General features: G+C 36.9%; 1 protein-coding gene across 14 annotated transcripts in view; it reads left to right on the forward strand.

Moving 5' to 3' along the window:
• The window catches only part of RGS7 (regulator of G protein signaling 7), a 550,220-nt gene that overhangs the window by 461,138 nt on the left and 65,788 nt on the right, over positions 1–23,294 (forward strand). For all 14 annotated transcript variants that reach the window (XM_073899936.1, XM_073899935.1, XM_073899932.1 and 11 more), the window contains 2 exons: positions 508–584; positions 691–772. In XM_073899936.1, coding sequence (XP_073756037.1) covers positions 508–584; positions 691–772 — 159 coding nt within the window. The remainder of the gene's footprint in view (positions 1–507; positions 585–690; positions 773–23,294) is intronic.

Consider the following 23,294-nt stretch of genomic DNA (forward strand, 5'->3'; position numbering starts at 1 on the left):
AAGACAGATAAAATTAATCTGATGTCATTTGTTCAGACAATTGCTGTGTTGTGATTTACAAATGACTTTGAAGCACTGACTAGAAACGGTAGTAAGATGCTGGGGGTTTACATTCTTGTCAGGAACGGGATAGACTGACTGAATCATTAGTAGAGATGTATTGCTTTCCTATTCCTCACTAAAACGGACACAGAAAAATCCAATGGATTAGTCTTGAGCTCTTTGTTTTATACAAAGTAATTTTTAGTATTTTAGATGTTTACTTGTGGTCTCTAAAGTCAATTATTCATAAGATTAATATTTGTAATAAGTTTCCCTGTTTACTCTGACTATTAATATGAAGATGAGCTACATTGAGTGAGCATGACTTTTATCATTCAGAACCAGAGTACACACTACTTTAGAAATTCTATAATTGCTTTCTTGATAAATTTATACAGTAGATAAATGAGAAATGAGTAGTAAAGATGAGCACCAGAACGTCTTTACCTGTGGTATGTTTTTCAGGAGAGCCTGGCCAGGCTGCAGAGAGCATTTGCTCGGAAGTGGGAGTTCATTTTTATGCAAGCAGAAGCACAAGCAAAGTGAGTCCTTGTGAGTCTTTTGGAAAATTTGTTCAAGTTGTGGCCTTTTGTCCAGAGAGGTGCTACAATTAACATTACTTATTATTCATTGTTACGATGTTGACAGAGTGGACAAGAAGAGAGACAAAATTGAAAGGAAGATCCTTGATAGCCAAGAGAGAGCATTCTGGGATGTCCACAGACCTGTGGTAAGCAAACGTGCAAATGTTATCTCCAGTTCATAATCTGAGCCTTTGGAAACTGAAGGATGCCTGAAAAAGTGAAGGAACAATGTGGTAGCCCTATCACTCTTCCCCAAATCTTGGTTAAGAAAATACTGCCACTTTGTGTAAGATAACCAGAATTCAGTAGTGTAATGTGTAATTTATAAAGCTATGCATTTTTCCACCCCAACGTCACTCTTGGCATTTGAGATACTAGATACTTTTATACCCTTGAAAGAAACAAGACTGCAACAAAGCAGTCTTACGTAAACCATGTGACTCAGAGTAACAAATAATGAATGTCCTTGATTAATACCAGAAAGCTTTGTGTAAGGAATTCGACACTGGTTATGCGCATCATAAGAAAACAGGTCTAATCTCACATGTTTCTTTCTATTTTGATAGTATGTGTTTGTCTTCTATGTATTTCTTTAAATACAGACAGGGCATTAGAGAATAATATTTACATAAATGTAGAATAAATACCAGGTTCCCAGCACGAGACAAATCAAGACCGATGAGAATATTTTTTTTAATTTTTTTTAAAAGATTTTATTTATTTGACAGAGAGAGAGAGTGAGAGAGGGAACACAAGCAGAAGGAGTGGGAGGGGGAGAAGCAGGCTTCCCGCGGAGCAGAGAGCCCGACACGGGGCTCGATCCCAGGCCCCTGGGATCATGACCTGAGCCGAAGGCAGACGCTTAACGACTGAGCCACCCAGGTGCCCCAAGACTGATGAGAATATTTTAAAAACTTTCCTGTCACCTACCTTCAGGATCAGACAAAAATAGGTCTGCTTTCCAAAGATTTCTTTATATTTGTGTGTGTTTCAACTTCAAATAGCCATACAGTTGTTAAATTCTACATTGAATTTTGCTCTCTTTGAATTCCCAAAAGATTAGAATGAGAATTAAATGGCTACCCTGCTCAATATTCAGCTCAAGTTTTGTTGCTCGTGGTGAAAAAGGATTATGAGTCCATGTGCATAACTGTTGCAAGAATATGAAGTAGGATTTTTTCTTATTTGCTTATTTTAAGCAATCGCTAGAAACCTGTCAATACATTATGTTCCTGTGTTACCCACTTTATGCCTCTGGACATCTGGTGGCCCATCTCTAGCTTTGTTCAGCTTCAACGGCCTGCATCCTCCTGGCAACCTAAGAGGACTAGCTCCATGACTTCCCTGCACTGCCTACATTCATTCCACGGCTAATACGCAAGCTCACAGAGCATGTAAATCGATCCCATTTCAGTACTCCTCTGCTCCATCCCCTGTGAGTTACTCAGCTGGTCCCTGGCCCTCTGTGTGCCCCTATTGGAGGTAGAACCTGTTCAGTTGTTTTGGCTCTTTCCAGTCCTCTGTGTCTCCCTGCACCAAGGAGCACATATGAGTGCTCTCCAGGGGGGTCCCCTGCTGCACCCCTCACTAGGCTTCCAATCAGAAAATCATCCTAAAGGAGCACCCTGAGGGAGAAACCACCCTGAAGCCAAGGCCTCCATCTCCCTTATTCAACTTCTAGGTGCTGATGACAGCAGGTGCAGATGTTGAGGGAGCTAATCTGTGGGATCTCTTAGTATCAGTCTTTTACTTCTGAGCTCTTTGTTTCCTCTACACTTTCCATTTTATTGAGGTTGTTCTTCGGCAACTTGGAATCTGTGTCCTAGGTTTAGGCAATAGGAGAACTACAACAGCATGGCCTTCCTTAATGCTTACCAGCTAGCTTACCTGGGATGAAATGATTGTGTTGACTTTCCTCTTTGAAGGGATTATTCTCTAGTCACCTCTGAAACTTTTTGAATTCTCTGAGGAATTAGCCTTTCTCCCCAAATTTTTATTTATTTATTTACTTTTTCCTTAAAGATTTTATTTATTTGAGAGAGAGAATGAGAGAGAGAGCACATGAGAGGGGGGAGGGTCAGGGGGAGAAGCAGACTCCCTGCTGAGCAGGGAGCCCGATGCGGGACTCCATCCCGGGACTCCAGGCTCATGACCTGAGCTGAAGGCAGTCGCTTAACCAACTGAGCCACCCAGGCGCCCTCTCCCCAAATTTTTAATGTATCAGTCCTGTAAACATCTGCCAGTGCAATGACTAACCACTGTTTCTATCAAAAGCCATATCTGAACCTCCTAAAACACAGCATGCCTGTGCAACATCATGTAAAAATACCATTTATCTTGTATTACTATGTGCCAGACATTTTACTGCATGAAATGTTGATTAGAACATAGTCCTTGATTCCTAAAACTCACATTTAGTGGAAGCATTTTACGAACATGGTCACAAACACTTTAAGGCAGATGTGACTGCACATTTGTTTTCTGGGGGAAAATACAGATGGTCATTGGATTTACATGACTTGCCCATGTACACACAGCTAGGAGCAGCAGAGCCAAGCCTGAACCAACTATCTCCTACTCCATAGTCTGAGTCACAAAGGAAGGGGAGCAATGGGGAAGTAGAGGGGCTCCAGCTAAAGAAAGCAGCTGCAGCAAGAGAGATACCCTCACCGCATGCCTCCATTCTGCAAAAAGCAGGGATAAAGCGTTTGTCGTACTGCATGTGTGATATAGGTGTGATTTGGGTATATTTTACTTGTATATTTTACTCATGGTTCTTGAATATTCTTTTTTCGTTCATTCTGCTGTTTTCAAGAGCCCAGAATTCAAGCCATCTTTCAAACATTGTAGGCCACACATCCCTGAACTAGGGGAACCCCACTGCCATGTGGAGAACAGTGTGGTCAGGTGTGGTTATACAATATGAGCCCTTAGGGACCGGTTCCAGTAGTGTTGCTGCAACAAGTACTATCTCCTATATTCAGATAGAATAATCTTGTGTAATCTATATACTATTTCAAGAACAATCTAAAATTCTTATAAAGTTATAAATAAATCTAGTTGATATAAATTATTAGTACACGAAAGAGATCACAAAGAATGAACTTATTTTTATTTTGGTTTTGAAAAGACTAATTATAAAAATATGAACTGACGCTATAAGTCTTAAAATCTGGAGATTGATATTCCCATTAGAATAAAAAAAACCCTCTATTCAAATTTCACAGATTTATAACACAATTTAATTGAAAGGCTTTTAAATTGCAAAATTATATTTTCCCGAATTGTTTTAGCTTCATCAGTCATATAAAGTATCTTTGTTTTCAAAAACCAGCAATGGAGTTATTTTAATAGTAATATTTGTTGACTTTTTTCATTTTACTTCTTGTACAGTCCTATTTCATAATAACATTTCAATAACATTTCAATAAAAAAATATAACAGGGAACAGTTAATCCTCATGAAGCTTTTATTCATGGTGATCTGCTACATTGTGTTGTTTGGTTTGCTTTGATTTCATCTGGTTTTACTCTGGCATTTATTTAATCAAAAATAGGGTGGAAGCCATTAGCTAGAAATGTGGTAGGGAAAGGCAAATCTCAGAAAGCAGCTCAGTCTTTAAAGTATACTTTTAAAATTAATTTAAAATATCATAGTATATTACATGAATTTCCACTTGAAGATATAGAAAATATATGTAATATGATTTTACTTTTTAAAAAACCATGAGGTCACTTAATACAGAGTGTAATCAATCTATTGCACTTAATATTATTATGAAATAAATCTAGTTTCTCTGAGCATGCCCATGTTTACTCCACAAAAAATAAATAAATAAATGAAGTCATTAACACCAAGAAGGACTCTTCAATTGTCAGGGATTCCAGATAGAATTGTCAAAAACTAACTACTCAAGAAGATAGTGGGCGAAATACACCAAATTGTAGTAAATGTCAAAGGTAATTTGGAATTTGTGTTAATCTGTGTATTTAATGTTTCAGTATTTTTATGAAGCCCCTCAAGGGCTAATGCATTCATAGTCTGTATTAATAGAATTTTAGGAACTAGTTTAATTGAAGTAAAAATTATGCTTGTCACAGTGCTAAGGAACTCAATTTTAGAGTTTTGTGCTCAGTTCTAGAAACCATACTTTAAAAAAAAAAAGTGTGGTTGAATTATAGTTGAGGTGAATAGTAAAGGGGCAAAGTCAAAAATAATAAGTAAAGAAACTGTGAAATTATTAGAGATTAGTGGCATTAAGGATAAGAGGACCCCAAAAAAGTTGTCTTCATATTTTGGAAATTTAATTAGGTAGAGTTGGAATGAGGCTTATTCTTTTACCCCATGTTGGATTCTGGGTGACGAATGTGGAAACAACTGGAAAATAAAATCACAATATAAAAAAGAACTTATCAAACTCAACACCCAAAAAATAAAAAATCCAGTTAAGAAATGAGCAGAGGACAATAATAGACATTTCTCCAAAGAAGACGTACAAATGGCTAACAGACACATGAAAAAGTGTTCAACATCACTCAGCATCAGGGAAATACAAGTCAAAAACACATGAGATACCACCTCACACCAGTCAGAGTGGCTAAAATGAACAACTCAGGAAACAACAGATGTTGGTGAGGAGGCAGAGAAAGGAGAACCCTCTTACACTGTTGGTAAGAATGCAAACTGGTACAGCCACTCTGGAAAACAGTATGGAGGTTCCTCAAAAAGTTAAAAATAGAGCTATCCTGTGACCCAACAATTGCACTACTAGGTATTTATCCATACATAATAGTGATTCAAAGGGGAAGATTTAAGATGGCGGTGTAAAGGGACCCTAAGTGCTTCTTGTCCCTTGAATACAACTAGATAGTTATCAAATCATTCTGAACACCTGAGAAATCAATCGAAGATCTGAGAAAATGAATGCTGCAAGTCTACAATTAGAAAAGGGACCACCGTTTGGAAGGTAGGAGGTGCAGAGACTTGAATCCAGGATGATATAGCTAAGGATATGGCAGTGCGGAGGGATCCTGGTTAAGGAGGCTACTGCAAGTATTATAAGCAGAGGAGTGCAAAATTGGAGCTTATAGAACTCTACCAAAGTGCTGTATGTCCCTGGCTTAAATGTGCTCAGGTGAAGCAGGGTGGAATCCCAGGTGTGACAGTGTGGTCTCAGGATCCCCGGGGGTCACAAGAAGAATGGATGGTGCCTGAGTGCAGCAGAGTTCCCAGGCATAGGATCGGGGAAGCCAGCTGAGAACGGAGAGTCTAGGTGCAAGCTTTCTGCTCTATGTTGCCATAGAGAAGAGTGAACCACTGCACAGTCGTGCAACCACTTTCCTGGAGGGACCCAGCTAAAGGCAGAAGTGTGGCAAGACCCACCCCGTACCCCAGGAGGAAGAGCATGTGTCCACACTGCAAGAGTCCATAAAATTTGGAGTTCAGGAATTCTGTTGTGCCTGAGATTAAAATGCTTGGTCACAGAACAAAGAGTTCTGATGGAAACTGGGGAGACAAAAGTGATTGATTGTTTTCCTGTGAGGGCTCACGTAACAGTGGGGGGCGCAAATTTTCAGCTTCCAGGGCTAGAGAGTGGGGCACAGCCATATTCATCCCTCCCATCTGAGCTGAAAGCCTTCAGGGAGTAAAACAGCACCACATAGTGGAATCTGGAGCCACTTACACTGAGCCCTGCCTCTGCCAGCAGGAGGCACAGTTGCCATAGGGTAAGTCCCCCTGAGAAACAGAACGACAGGCCCCTTCCCCCAGAAGACCAGCACAAACAACTCACTTGTACCAAGTTTAGGTATCATAGATGGTGACAAAGCTTCAGCTCTTGGGGAAAATAATATATACCATTCTTTGTATTTTTGCTTTTTAGTCTTTTAGTATTATTTTTTCAGTTATTTTCTTAATTTTTCCAATTCTTTTTTCTTTTTTTAATTTTTCTTTTTACATATGTTATATATATGTGTGTATATATATATATATGTTTTGTTTCCTTTCATTGTATTTTATTTTACTTTACACACACACACACACACACATATATATGTATATGTATATGAAGTTTTTCTTTCTTATTTTGGGATCTAGTTTCCTTTAACAAGGAAACCAAAACACACCCAGTATCTAGTTTTTTGTTTTGTTTGTTTTTGTTTTTCTTTTTTGGGGGGGGGGTTCTGTTGTTATTGTTATTGTTGTTTTTTCCTCTTCTTTTCTGCACAAAATGACAAAATGGAGAAATTCGCCCCCCAAAAAATAGGAGGTAGTACTCATGGCCAAGGATTTGATCAATCAAATAAATAAGATTTCTGAACTAGAACTTAAAATGATTGTAAAGATACTAGCTGGGCTTGAAAAAAACATAGACGATACTAGAAAATCCCTTACTGTAGAAATACAAGAACTAAAATCTAATCAGGCTGAAATTAAAAATGCTATTACCAAGATGCAGTCCCAAGTGGAGGCCATAAAAATGAGGAAAAATGTGGCAGAAGAGAGTCAGTGATAAAGAAGATAAAATGTTGGAGAATAAGGAAGCTGAAAAGAAGAAAGAAAGAAAACTACTAAATCAGGAAGGAAGACTTAGAGAACCCAGCAATTCCATAAAATGAAATAATATCCAGATAATAGGGGGTCCTAGAAAATGAAGACAGGGAGAGAGGGACAGATTTATTTAAACAAATTATAGCTGAAAATTTTCCTAATCTGGGGAAGAAAACAGGCATTTAAGTCCAGGAGGCACAGAGAACCCCCCTCAAAATCAATAAAAATAGGTCAACACCATAATATATAGTGAAGCATGCAAATTTCAAAGATAAAGAGAATATCCTGAAAGCAACTTGAGACAAGAGATCCTTAACCTACAAGGTAGACACATAAGGCTGGCAGTAGACCTGTGCACAGAGACCTGGCAGGCCAGAAAGAACTGGCATGATATATTCAATGTGCTAAATGGGAAAAAACATGCAGCCAAGAATATGCTTTATTCAGCAAGGCTGTCATTCAGAATGGAAGGAAAGATAAAGAGTACCCAGGACAAACAAAACCTAAAGGCATTTTTGAACACTGAACCAGCCCCGCAGGAAATATTAAAGGGAATCCTTTGAGTGAAGAGAGAGCCAAAAAGTAACAAAGACCAGAAAGAAACAGAGACAGTCTACAGAAACAGTGAATTTACAGGTCATACAATAGCACTAAATTCATATCTTTCAATAATTACTCCAAATGTAAATGAACTAAATGCTCCAATCAAAAGACATCGGGTATCAAAATGGATATAAAAAAAAAAACAAGACCCATTGATATGCTGCTTATAAGAGACTCATTTTAGACCCAAAGACACCTCCAGATTGAAAGTGAAGGGGTGGAGAACAAATTATCATGCTAATGTACATCAAAAGAAAGCTGGAGTAGCCATCCTTATATCAGACAAACTAGATATTAAACCAAAAACTGTAATAAGAGATGAAGAAGGACACTATATCATAACAAAAGGATCTGTCCAACAGGAAAATCTAACAATTGTAAATATTTATGCCCCTACCTTGGGAGCAGGTAAATATATAAACAATAACAAAATTAAAGAAACTCATTGATACAATAATACTAAGGGACTTTAACACCCCACTTGCAGCAATGGACAGATCATCTAAGCAGATCAACAAGAAAACAAGGGCTTTGAATGACACACTGGACCAGACGGGCTTCACAGATATCTTCAGAGCATTTCATCCTAAAGCAGCAGAATACACATTCTTTTCAAGTGCACATGGAACATTCTCCAGAATAGATCACATACTGTATGGTCACAAATCAGGCCTCAACTGGTACACAAAGATTGTGATCATACCATGCATATTTTCAGACACCAATGCTATGAAACTTGAAGTCAACCACAAGAAAAAAATTGAAAGGACCACAAATACATGGAGGTGAAAGAACATCCTACTGAAGAATGAATGGGTCAACCAGAAAATTAAATAAGAATTTAAAAAATACATGGAAGCAAATGAAAATGAAAACAGAACAATTCAAAACCTTTGGGATGCAGCAAAGGCAGTCCTAAGAGAGAAGTATATAGCAATACAGGCCTTCCTCAAGGAACAAGAAGTCTCAAATGTACAATTAACATTACACCTAAGGGAGCTGGAAAAGGAACAGCAAATAAAGCCTAAATCCAGCAGGAGAAGAGAAGTAATAAACATTAGAGCAGAAATAAATGATATACAAATAAAAAAAAAGTAGAACAGATCAGTGAAACTAGGAGCTGGTTCTTTCAAAGAATTAATAAGATTGATAAACCCCTAGCCAGGCTTATCAAAAAGATAAGAGAAAGGACCCAAATAAGTAAAATTAGGAATGCAAGAGGAGAGATCACAACCAACACCAAGGAAATGCAAACAATTATAAGGAAATATTATGAGCGATTACATGCCAACAAATTAGGCAATCTGGAAGAAATGGATGCGTTCCTACAAACATACAAACTGCCCAAACTGAACAAGAAGAAATAGAAAACCTGAACAGACCCATAACCAGCAAAGAAATTGAATCAGTAATCAAAAATCTCCCAACAAACAAGAGTCCAGGACCAGTTCGCCTTCCAGCAGAATTCTACCAAACTTTTAAAGAAGAATTAATACCTATTCTTCTGAAACGGTTTCAAAAAATAGAAATGGAAGGAAAACTTCCAAACTCATTCTATCAGGCCAGCATTACCTTGATCCCCAAACCAGACAAAGACCCCACTAAAAATGAGAATTACAGAACAATATCCCTGATGAACATGGGTGCAAAAATTCTCAGCAAGATACTAGCTAATTGGATCCAACAGCATGTTAAAAGGATAATTCACCATGACCAAGTGGGATTAATTCTTGGGCTGCAAGGATGGTTCAACATTGCTTTTCTATACACTAACAGTGAGGCAGAAGAAGGAAGAATCAAGGAATAAATCCCATTTACAATTGAACCAAAACCCACAACATACCTAGGAATAAACCTAACCAAAGAGGTAAAGGATCTGTACTCTGAAAACTATTGAATGCTTATGAAAGAAATTGAGGAAGACACAAAGAAATGGAAAAACATTCCATGCTCATGGGTTGGAAGAACAAATACTGTTAAAATGTCTATGCTACCCAAAGCAATCTATGCACTCAATGCGATCCTTAACAAAATACCATCAACCTTTTCACAGATCTGGAACAAATAATCCTAAAATTTGTATGGAATCAGAAAAGATCCAAATAGCCAAATTAATGTTGAGAAAGAAAATCGAAGCCGGAGACATCACAATTCTGGACTTCAAGCTGTATTACGAAGCTGTAATCATCAAGACCATATGGTACTGGCACAAAGACAGATACATAGGTCAATGTAACAGGATAGAGAACAGAGCCCCAACTCTATGGTCAACTAATTTTTGACAAAGCAGGAAGGGATATCCAATGGAAGACAGATAGTCTCTTCAACAAATTGTGTTGGGGGCACCTGGGTAGCTCAGTCAGTTAAGCGTCTGCCTTTGGCTCAAGTCATGATCCCAGGGTCCTGGGATCAAGTCCCACATTAGGCTCCTTGCTGAGCAAGGAGCCTGTTTCTCCCTCTGCCTGCTACTCCCCCAGCTTGTGCTCTCTCTCTCTGACAAATAAATAAATAAAATCTTTAAAAAATTGTGTTGGGAAAATTGGACAGCCACATGCAGAAGAATGAAACTGGATCACTTACTTACACCATACACAAAGATGAACTCAGAATGGATGAAAGACCTAAATGTGGAAAGGAATCCAACAAAATCCTAGAGGAGAACGCAGGCAGCAACCTCTTTGCCCTCAGCTGCAGCAACTTCTTGCTAGACTCCAAAGGCAAGGAAAACAAAAGCAAAAATGAACTCTTGGCACTTCATCAAGATAAAAAGCTTTTGCACGGCAAAGGTAACAATCAACAAAACTAAAAGGTGACCTATGGAATGGGAGAAGATATTTGCAAATAACTTATCAGATAAAGGGCTAGTATCCAAAATCTATAAAGAACTTACCAAACTCAACACTCAAAAAACAAAAAATCCAATCAAGAAATAGGCAGAAGACGTGAACGGACATTTCTCCAAAGAAGACATACAAATGGCTAACAGACACATGAAAAAATGCTCAACATCACTGGTATCAGGGAAATACAAATCAAAAACACATGAGATACCACCTCACACCAGTCAGAATAGCTAAAATGAACAACTCAGAAAACAACAAATGTTGGCAAGGATGCTGAGAAAGGGGAACCCTCTTATACTGTTGGTGGGAATGCAGACTGGTGCAGCCACTCTGGAAAACAGTATGGAGCTTTCTCAAAAAGTTAAGAGTAGAACTACCTACAACCCAGTGATTGCACTACTAGGTATTTATTCAAAGGATACAAACATAGTGATTTGAAGGGGCACATGCACCCCAATGTTTATAGCAGCAATGTCCACAATAGCTAAACCATGGGAAGAGCCCAGGTGTCCACTGACAGATGAATGGATAAAGAAGAGGTGGTGTGTGTGTGTGTACACACACACACACACACACACACTGGAATATTAGTCAGCCATCAAAAAGAATGAACTCTTGCCATCTGCAACAGCATGGATGGAACTAGAGGGCATTATTTTAAGTGAAATAAGTCAGAGAAAGACAAATACCATATCATTTCATTCATGTATGGAATTTAAGGAACAAAACAGATGAACATAGGGGAAGGGAAGGAAAAATAAAATAGGATGAAAGGGGGAGGCAAACCGTAAGGGACTCTTAAATATAGGGAACTAACTGAGTGTTGCTGGAGGGAAGGTGGGTGAGGTAGTGGGGTAACTGGGTGATGGGCATTAAGGAGGACATTTGATGTAATGAGCACTGGGTGTTGTATGCAACAGATGAATAACTAAATTCTACCCCTGAAACTAACCTAAGTGTTGATCAACAGAATAATGAATAAAGAAAATGTGGCATATATTGCACACACACTGAAATATTATTCAAGCACTAAAAAGAAGGAAATCCTGCCATTTGTGACTACATGGATGAAACTTGAGGGCATTATGCAAAGTGAAAAAAATCAGATGGAGAAAGGCTGTATGATTTCACTTATATGTGGAATCTAAAAAAAAAAAAAAAACATCAGGCTCATTGATACAGAGAATGGGTAAGTGGTTGCCAGAGGCATGGAGTGTGTGTGTATGAAGGAAATGGGTAAAGGTAGTCAAAGGTAGAAACTACCTTCAGAAAGGTATTACTACACTGTATGTGAACTAACTTGAATTTAAATAAAATTTTGAAAAAAAACAAAAATGATACTCAGTCCTAATACTCAGACCTAAGTATCATTGCTAACCTTAAGTGATAGAAATGATTAATTCAAATATAGATTGGAATTCATTAGCCAGAAATATGATGACAAAAGGCAATCATTGGATACGGAGTGAAATTAGTAATTTTTATAAGTCCTTCTAGAATGAAGCATCAAAAATTATATCAACTTCTTTGCTCCCCAGGTCTGTTAGTTTGGAGTTGATGCATGCCGTGCACTTCAACAAGGACTTGAAGACTAAAAATACTTCAGTAAAGAAAATGGAATTGTACTCATTAGAAAGTTCAAAATAAAAATAATAATCTTTGAATTCTTCCTGATTTTAAATTAAACAAATCTTAATCACAAAATAGTGAAGATAGTTATGATTTATTTATGGCTTCCACATTGCTATGCATATTAGCATTTTTAAAGTTAATTTTCCCATTTATTGAGATATAAGTGACATGTAGTGTAAGCTTAAGATATACAACACAATGATTTGATATATGTATGCGTTGCAAAATAAGTATACCACAATAAAAATTAAGTTAACATATTCATTACCTCACATAGTTACAATTTTTTGTGTGTGATGAGAACTTTTAACATTCACTTTCTTAGGACTTTCAAATACACATAATTAACCAATGTCACCTGCTGACATTACATGCCCAGGACTTATTTATCTTATAACTGGAAGTTTCTACCTTTGACTACCTTTACCCATTTCCTTCATACACACACACCCCATGCCTCTGGCAACCACTTACCCCTTCACCCACCCACCACCCCTCCAGCAAACCTCAGTTTGTTTTACATCCATACCGTACTCTTGATTACTGTAGCTTTATAATGTCATTTGAAATTGGGAAGTATAATGCCTCCAGCTTTGTTCTTATTTCTCAAGATTGCTCTGGCTATGCAGGGTCTTTTGTGGTTCCATACATTTTTTAGGATTGTTTTTTCTATTTCGATAAAAAATGCCATTGGGATATTGATAGGGATTGCATTGAACCTACAGATAACTTTAGATAATATAGACATTTTAAGAATATTAATTCTTCCAAGCCATGAGCACAGAATATCTCTCCATTTGTTTATGTCTTCTCCAATTTCTTTCATCAGTGTCTTACAGTTTTCAGTATAGAGGTCTTTCACCTCCTTGGTTTAAATTTATCCCTAAGGATTTTATTGTGTTTGATGCTATTGTAAATAGGATTGTTTTCTTTATTTCTTTTTCAAATAATTCCTTGTTAGTGTATAGAAACAGTACTGATTTATGTATGTTTACTTTTAATCCTGCAACTCAATTTTGAAAATTATTGACTTTGTTGATTAGATCTAACAGTTTTTTGGTGGATTCTTTAGGATTTTTTATATATAGCCATGTCATTTGCAAACAGAGACAATTTTCTTTCTTTCTCTCTGACTTGGATGCCTTTATTTAGTTTTCTTGCCTGATTGCTCTGGCTATGATTTCCAGTTGTATATTAGCATTTTTAATGGTTTCATTGACACTAACCTCAGAATACTTGTTTTAAATTTGTCAAATTATAGTCTTGAGGAGCAGAGAGTATCTTAAATGCTTAAATGTTGCATTTTATAGGGCACAATTAAATATGAAATTTTGAATTGAATAATTGAGAAATTGTGGACATATGAACATTGCAAAGGATTTTTCTAAAGGGTGGTGCAGATTTGGAATACAGAGTTTGTTTTAGGGCATGCTGAGTATGAAAACAATATCCAGATGGAAATGCCAATAGTAGTAGATATAGGACAAAGTTCGAGGGATGTTTTGGGGTTCTCAAATTAATTTTGAAACTCATTAAGTTAAGGATAACAATTGAGGCCCTGATGCAGGAGCAGTTTGTCAGTGGAAAGTAACAGGGTCAAAGAGGATTAGTTATCACTTTGTAAGATTTCTTAATCTTTCTTCTTCCTTACATATAGTCCCATAATTCGGGAAAGGTGCTTAAACTCTCTATACATTTTTTTTTTCTTCAAATAAATCAATATGAAGCAGTCTGATGAAGTAAATGTGTGTGTGTGTAAAAATTTATTAAAACATGCAATATAAGGGTGTCTGGGGGGAAGAAGTGGTTGATCTGCCTAAGAAGTTCCATAAGATTCAGAGTCACTAAGATCTATATGGTTAGGTCTGAGTGATTCTGGCTGAGAGCCAATAAATAGAAAGGAACAATAAAGTTTTTGAAATAAAATCATCATAGAGGAAAAAAGGAAATCCAGTGGATGGTTCTTCAAAATGAAACAGTGCTAATGTTCTGGGTCCAAGGAATGAAAGACAGCCAAACTAGTCCCCCACAGCCCTTCTGTGGAGCCAGCTTATATCCTTTAAACTGACTTTGTTTTTGTTTTGTTTTATTTGTTTTTTACATTTCTTCAGGGTTTTTTTGAGATATAATTGACAAATAACGTTGTAATATATTTAAAGTATATAGATGGTGATTTGATTTATGTATACATTGTGAAAGGATCCCCCCACCAAGTTAATTAACACTGACTTAGAGTTAATCCAAAGAGCTGTAATGTAGGGAACATAGGCCATTTTAATTCTGGGCATACTCAGATGTGTGCCCTAAGACGTAGAGTTGGCCATATATAATGTGTCACCCTTCCACTAACCTTGAAAATTCACAATTGCCCAGTGGGAGCTCCAAAGTTATACTTTGGAGACAGTGCTATAAAGGAGCATTGTTTGTACCACAAACTGTGAAGCACAAGACCACAATTACAAAACTCCCGCAAATATGCTATGGGAGACACCAACTTGGCACATTTTGTTGGGGAAGAGGTAGGGAAACCTGGCACAAGGTGAAGGGACAGGTGTCTTTTAAACTTGTATTAAAGTATAAAATACAGAAAATTGCATAAAGCATAAGTACTAATGAATTTTCACAATTTGAACACAGCCATATAACAAGCATCCAGATAAAAAATAAAACAAAGCAAAACAAAAAACAGAACATTACCAGGATCCCAGAGCCCTCCAAGTGACCATTCCAGCCTATTCCCTCTGCCGATAGTTAACTTCTCATGTTCTATAGATGCTTGCCTACTTGTAATCTTTATATAAATGGAATCATCAATTGCACTCTTTTGTATTCAGCATCTTTGTATGGGATTTCTTTCTTATTATTGTGTGTAGTTGTCATTTGTTTATCCTCATTACCATATAATATCTCATTACATGGAAGAAAGGGACTTCATTATATACTGATTTTAAATTACCTTCCATGTGGTTGACTTCATCATCTCATCCATAATTCTGATGTTCAATTTATAACTTTCACTAACATTATATTCATGGTTCAACTTAAGTTCTTTCATACTTTTAATTATCACACAAAACCATAAATTTAATCTCTTTAATGTTTAGGTTCAAAAGTGATATATACACCACAAAATAAAATAGAAAAGCAAGGTAAATGATACCATGTTATATATAGCAAAAGAGTAATCTTCTAAAAATTTAGAACTTGTAAATCAGTAAGAAAAAGTCAAAGAAATAAAAATATAATGAAAAATGCTTATTTTTTTTTACCTATCAAGTTTGCAAGGATTTTTTTAAAAAGGTATTACCACAACCATTTATTTTATACAGTCTTACCATCTTAGGCCCAAAGGCTAGTTATTTGGTTGTTGCGGAGGAGTAAGTAAATAGGGATGTAGTTGGATAGATGGATGGATAGATAGAGCCACAGACAGTACTAAAATTAGACATTAATGGATGTTTACATATATAGTAAGAAAAAAAACAATAGTAGTTTTGAAAAAAGAATCAAGATTTTCAGTCCAGCATACAAAGACCTTGAAAGCTGTCACTTCCATTCTCATAATAAGAAAAAGCTGAAAATCCACAGTCGTTCTTAGATCCATCAGGGAGTGATGTCTCAGGGCAAACCAGTGTCAGTCCTCAAAATTGGAGAGGCAGACAAGTGGTTACAGGAAATCACAACTGACCAGGGCAGAATCCCAAGAGCAGGAGCCTCTACAGGAACCAGTGCTGGGGTAAGAAAACTTGAGCTCTCATTGACAAATTGCTGGAGGCTCAGTGTAGACAAGCTTGGCAATGACACCTCCAGGAGAGCCCAGTGTTAGGGGAAGGCCCCACACTTTTGTGAATTTTACCTCCAGAAAATCTACTAGATTCACACCACAAGGATCTGAGAAAAATCCCCTCCTGCTTCTCACAGAGGAAAGGGAAAAGGAACTATTTTTAAATATGCCCAGAACATTCTCATCTTCATAAAAAGACTTGCGTTCAAGAGAAACTGTTTCAACAGAGCCAAACTGACCAAGGTTGTACAAAAGCCTAACCAACATGAGGGAAAGGAAATATTCAACTCCAGCCCCTCTCTAGCCTTCCTATCTTACCAAGAGAAAGAACTTGTAAGTGTTACAGCCCAGGGGCCACGGGCTCCCTAAAAGACCAAGACCTAATCGTAGCACCGTAGAATGCTTCTCCTCACCCAGGCATAACCACCATATCAGTAGGACTCCTAAGTGACAACAGGGAATTACAAGGAAATGAACTGCATGTCGCAGGTCTTGTTTAAGATGCATAGGTTGTCTCCCTAAAACAACTGGGAAGATAAAGACAAGCACCTCAGAGAAAATTTTAGTTTCTGATAACTACAGAAATAGAAAATAATAAACACAGTCTAACCCCTAATCAGATAAACATAAACCACACACTGAATGCCTGTTTACCTCAGTTCCTTTTACCCAGTATATCTTGTCTGGCTTTCAAGAAAAAATTGCAGATATAGTAAAAGAAAAAAAAAAAAAACAGTTCAAAGAGATGGATCCAGCACTAGAAGCAGACTCAAATAGGTGAACGATACTGAAATAATCAGACCAGGAATTTGAAAAACATATAATGAATAAGCAAAGGCTTCTAATGGGAAAAGTGGACAACTTAAAAGATCAGAGGTGTGATATAAACAGAGATAGGGAAACTCTAAGAAAAAATCAAAAGGAAATGCTAGGAGTAAAAATAAATAAATAATACCATAACAGAAGTGAAGAATGCCTTCATGAGTTCATCAATAGACTGACATGGCCAAAGAAAATAATCAGTGGGCTTGAAAAAGTATCAGTAGAAAATCCCAAAACTAAATTGTAAAGAGGAAAAAAAGAATGAAAAAAACCAGAACAGAATATCCAAGAACTGTGGAATATTAAAGGCATCCTATAATTGTAGTGAGAATACCAGAAAGAGAAGGAAGAGAGAAAGGAAAGAATTGAAATAATGACTGTTTGAAGCAACAATGACTGTTAATTTCCAAAAATCAGTGCCAAACCACAGAGCCAGGAAGCTCAGAGAACACCAAACAGAGTAAGTACCAGAAAACCTGAACATAGACATATTGCATTTAAACTGCAGGAAATCAAGAAAAAGAGAAAATCTTGAAAGAAGCCAGAGGGGAAAAACTCCTTACCCTTTTAGAAGAGCAAGTACAATAATTACATCAGACTTCTTTTTGGAAACCATGCAAGCAAGAGAATGGAGTGAAATATTAAGTATTTGTATAGCTAATTTGGAAGTCAGTTCTGCAGTTTCCTGCAAAACTAAGCATGCTCTCACCATATGATATAGCAGTCAAGCTCCTTGGTATTTACCCAAATGAGTTGAAAACGTCCACAAAAAAACCTGCATGTGAATGCTTATAGAAGCTTTATTCACAACTGTCAAAACATGGAAACAACCAAGATGTTCTTCGATAGGAAACTGTGGTTCATACATTGGGATATTTTTCAGCAATAAAAGGAAATGAGCCGTCAAGCTACAAAAAGATATGGTAAAACCTTAAATGCGTAGTGCTAAGTGAAAGGAGCCAATCTAAAAAGGCTATGTACTGTATGATTCCCAACCCTGTGACATTCTGAAAAAGACAAAACTTTACAGATGGGAAAAATACCAGTAGTTTTTAGGGGTGGAGGGAGAGGAAGGGAGTGGTGAATAGGCAGAACACAGGAAATTTGGAGAGCAATGAAACTAATCTGGAGGGTAACATAATGGTGGATACATGTCATACATTTCTCAAAACCCATAAAATTTATAGCACAAACTATGAACCCTAATGTCAGCTACGGACGTTGGTTAACAATGATGTTTCAATATTGGCTCATTGATTGTAATAAAAGTACCATACTAATGTAAAATGTTAACAATGAGGGAAACCCCGGGGGAGTGGTGGGCGAGAGAGCATATAAGACATCTCTGTACGTTACGCTCAATTTTTCTGTAAACTCAAAGCTGGTCCAAAAAAAAGTCTGTAATTAAAAAAAAAAAGCTCCGATGAAAACATATTTTTAAAGTGAAACAGAGGGCATGTCACAGGAGCAATGAGACCAACAAGACGTCTGATCTCAAGGAGGACACACCAGTGTTATATGACGATGGAAGATAAAAATGAATTTTATCTACATAATGTCAGGTCCATTCTTGCAGAAAATCTGCTGGCTCTTTCACTGTGTGTCTTTGTTCACTGTATAGTCATGACCTTAAAATAGAATATGATGAAGTCTATTTATTGGTTTTCTGTTGTATTCAGTGTGCTTGGTTTTATTTGCCTTATATGGTGGATGCATTTTTGACATATACGATCAGAGTGGTAAAAAGCAGAGTCCCACAAAAATGACTTGCAGGCATTTTTATATCTCTTTGAAGGACCAAGCTAATGAATGCTCTGTAGGCCATGAATATAGTATTGGCCATGAATATCATGCCATTAGTTTCTCCTGGATGGGAATAATTACATTCAAAATAATTTTTCAGAGAATGAGAAAAATCCAGAATTCCATTTTTTAAGAATTAGTTGTACTACTGTAATGTGTACACCCCCATGCTATTTTCAGGCACAATGATGTGTTCAGTGTGCACATTGAACAAACAAGTACATCATGAGATTTCATTACTTCTGTGGAATGCATTTTTCTAAATATACTATTAATAGGAGAATTGGTTGGCAAGAAAAAAATGGAATAAAGTGAAAGCATTAATTTTTTAAATTTTCATTGAAAAAACTGCTTCCTTAATTGACTGATTCATTTGGTGTATCTTTCAGCCAACATTTATGGAAGCTTACTATACTAGAGGTTAAAGATACAAAGATGAATAAGATACTGTCCCTGTGATTGAGAAATTCTTATCTTGGGATGAGTGGGATGGAGACTTATATCAATAATTATCATGAAAATGATGAGATCTGTAGGAAAGCTATGAATATAAGGCTTTGTGAAGTACAGGAATGACTGGAATCATTGGTTAATTATGATTGCCCCAAGGAAAAAAGACTTAGGGGAACAGAGATCTTTTCCTTATACATGAAAGGCTATCAAAATACGGGGTAGGTGTGACGTAAACATGCTGCGTGAAAATGGTATGGTATATGCCAGTGATTTTAAAGTAACTTTATTTTAGGTTCCCATTTTTCCCTTTAAATACACCCTGTCATGCTAGTTCTCTGGCATCCAAGAAAAGCCCCATGATTTCTCTGTTCACTCTTAGGTGAAACATCCTATAGTTACAGTAAGTCCCAGACATAATTTTGATCAAATATGCAGTTGCAAGACATAAACTACACATCTAATTTGAAATTGAGGCTTCTTTTTCCTGGGGTCCTAGAGGTGGAGAAGGAGGCAACTGTTAGTTTCTTCTGTCTTTTCCTATCTAGCTTTTTTACTCCTTATTCCCATCTCACTAGCCCTGATTTCTGACACATCCAGAGATGGAGTGGGGGAGCTGGAGATGCTGGGAGCAGCAGTCTTCTTAACTGACTTGACTGCTTAGGTTGACTTAGCTTTCATAACCTCCAGCTTGGAGACATGCAAAGCCACCTTTCTCTTGTGGGAGCTTGTGTAAGCCTTGGCTGACCACCCTCCTATCTCTAGGGATTTACTGTTTGCAACTGTCTTTGATTAGGGAGAACAGATCCCTAATCTGGTTAGCTACATAATTCTTCCTCATCCCCCAAGGTTCTAGCAATATCTACACTAGTCCCCGCTTACATGTGGTTTGACTTTCAGTACTTTTAGTCACCCACTGTCAACCATGGGTCCGGAAGCAGATGAGCCTCCTTCTGACGGATGGTCAGAAGGTCAGTAGTAGCCTAACGCTAGGTCACAGTGCCTACATCATTCCCCTTACTGCATCTCATCATGTAGGCATTTGATCATCTCATATCATCACAAGAAGGGTGAATACAGTATAGTAGAATAGTTTAAGGGAGGGAGCAACCACATTCACATTACTTTTATTACAATATATCGTTAGAATTGTTCTATTTTATTATTAGTTATTGTTGTTAATCTCTTACTGTGCCTAATTTATAAGTTAAACTTATAGGTGTGCATGTATAGAAAAAAACCTAGTACATACAGGATTCAGTACTATCTGCAGTTTCAGGCATCCACTGGGGGTCTTGGAATGTATCCCCCATGGATAAGGGGAGACTATTGTATTGCATTGCTTTTCTTGGCTGCCTCTTCATCCCTCCAGGAGGACCTCTTGAATAGGCACCTTAGAAGACCCATACCAGCTCTCTCTTATCTGGACTACAACTGGCCCTCTGGAAGCCCATATTCTCTGACCCATTGAACCCTAGGAGCACACACTCACTTGCAAAACTTGAACTCTTTCCCTTGTTGCCACAGGCTGATTCAGCAGCCTCTTGTTCCAGTTTTCTCAATATTGTGCCATCACCAATCTATGGTGTCCCTGACACTGTAGGAGACACACATTAAAGTCTCACATGAGTCTCCTTAAAGCCCTTCCCTTCTGGCTTCAGCAGAGACAATGCTGGACTTACACAAGTGTTCTTTTCTACAGTCCCCACCTGTTCTCTGACTCCTGATGGATTCATTCTGCCCACCGATCCCCAGAGTTAGTGAGGGATTTAAGACTTCTCCATTGCAGTACATAGTACCTCCAGTCCAGTGCTGATAGAACCAGTGAGAGCAGACATTAGTGCCTATCCTCATTCTTAGGGGAAAAGGGTTCTACACTTTGATGTAACTATGTAACTATGTTGTTGGTTCCACCAGTAACTATGATGTTGGCTGAAGGGTTTTCACAATGAGTGGGAGGATTAAGGATTGTCTGGTTCTTGGCCTTCTATTTGAACTTTTCCACCACTTTACCTGAAATGAGCCTTAGCTAAAATTTCCATTCTCAAAACCCTGCTGCATTTGGAAGTTACTGGGAGCATATATAACCATTTATTCAAGTTAAAATTTTGTCTTCATTAGCTCTGTAAATTAAGAAAGAATAAACTATAGCTATATTCTATAAATGCAAAAAAAAAAGTACTTTATATTACGTGTACTATCCAGGCAGGAAAAAAAAATGGTTAGCTACATACAATCAAAATTTAGTCTATGCTGCAAGACAGTGAAACAACATGTTTGTAATTAAAGGAGTAAAGATTATATGCAGGCAACTTGTCTTTCATGTACAATGGAAATACAGAAATTCTCAGGTATAAGCGAAACAGTGTTACTATATTACCCACATACTCTCTTGGGGGAAAAAAATCTTACTTGAAACTTCTCCAGTTGACCAAAGGTAAATGAAATTAATAATTAAAATATGTGAAAGCCATGATCTAAAAGACTGGGGATAAATGTGGAAATCATTTACATATTTATTTTAATAGGCAATAAATAAAACCTTATGATTATGGGAGAATAGATAGCTCTGAAATGAACATAAGTATATTTAAGCTCTTGGTATATGATAAACATCACACAATAATGAGAACAAGATCGATTATTCAACAAATGGTCTTAAAAGAAATTAGTTGGAAAAAAATAATTCCTCACCTTATTATTCACATCAAAACACTGAAAATTCACGTAAAAGGCATATCTTTTTTGGAAAGGAAATAAAAAGAAACATAGGAAGGAAAGAAGGAAAAAAAGAAAAGAAATCAAAAGAAAAAAGGAGCAAAAATTATATTCAAAAATAGATTTACATTTAGTTAATAGGGGACAGGGGAAACTTTTTGTGCATAAAGACAGCAAAAGAAATCACAAAGATAAGTGACAAATAAATTTAACTTAAAATTAGTTTTTATGTTTAAAAACATAATTAAAACAAGAATAGATAATCTTTGAGAAACATTTGGAAAAGCATAGTAAATAAATGTTAGTGTTCTTTATAGTGTATAAAATAACAATACAGAAAGAAAAATATTGTGATTTCACATAAAAAGTAGAAAAAGGGAGGGGTACCTGGGTGGCTCAGTTGGTTAGGCAACTGCCTTTGGCTCAGGTCATGATCTCAGGGTCCTGGAATAGAGCCCCACATGGGGCTCCTTGCTCAGCAGGGAGCCTGCTTCTCCCTCTCCTCCCAGCTTGTGCTCTCTGTCTCTATCTCTGTCTCTGTCTCTCAAATAAATAAATAAAATCTTAAAAAAATAAAAAAGATTCTCCCTCTCCCTCTGACCCTCCCCCTGGCTCTCTCTCTCTCCAAAATAAAAAAAAAATAAGTAGGAAAAAAGGCTTAAACTGACAATTCACACAAAAATTATAAATGGCTATTGAAAACAAAATGGTTAGCCTTTCTAGTCATAAAAAAAGCAAATTAAAAGAAAAGATATGCCAATTTTCCTTAGTCCCTTTTATTTTTAAAAGTTGAAATTAATCCTATGTAATCCTAGCAAGATCAGCAGGGAGAGATTTATTCCTAAATGTTATGGTAGATGCGTGCATTGGCATTGCATTCTGAAAAATAATCAAACAATATAAATAAAAAGTTAAAATCTTTTGCAGCAATAAGTAAACTTATTCAAAGAAATTAGAGTGGTTAATTATATAAAGGTAGCTAAAAATCTGAACTAGCATAAATATTCAAAAATAAGGGGTGGTTAAATAAGATAGAGCTACAAGATAAGCTGCTATATAACCATTCAAGATGAGAAGTTCAAAGAATTTTTTAAAATGTGGAGAAAATCTATGGTGAAATATGAAATGAAAGTATCTGCATATATAATTATATGTAATATGATACCAAGTTTGTTTTAAAAAAAAGTAACTGCCTGGAGAAACAATTATGAGAGAATATGCCAAATGTTTATTTGTAGTAATTCTGGGGTGTTTGATATCATAAGTAATTTTAATTTTCTACAAGGAGTATGTGTAACACATATTCTTGATAAAATAGTCTTAGACACTCTTAATTGACCCATAATGCCCCAGACAAAGGAAGGCACACTTCTGCCACGCTCTGACATGGTCAGAACACACCTGGAAGAGTGGTATCCCACCCCAGTCACTGCGCTCTCAGGGGTAATATTAGAAATGCTGGCC

This window comes from Callorhinus ursinus, unplaced genomic scaffold (assembly GCF_003265705.2).
Source record: "Callorhinus ursinus isolate GAN/ISIS: 27379988/994484 unplaced genomic scaffold, GSC_fseal_2.0 scaffold13, whole genome shotgun sequence".
Taxonomy (NCBI): domain Eukaryota; kingdom Metazoa; phylum Chordata; class Mammalia; order Carnivora; family Otariidae; genus Callorhinus; species Callorhinus ursinus.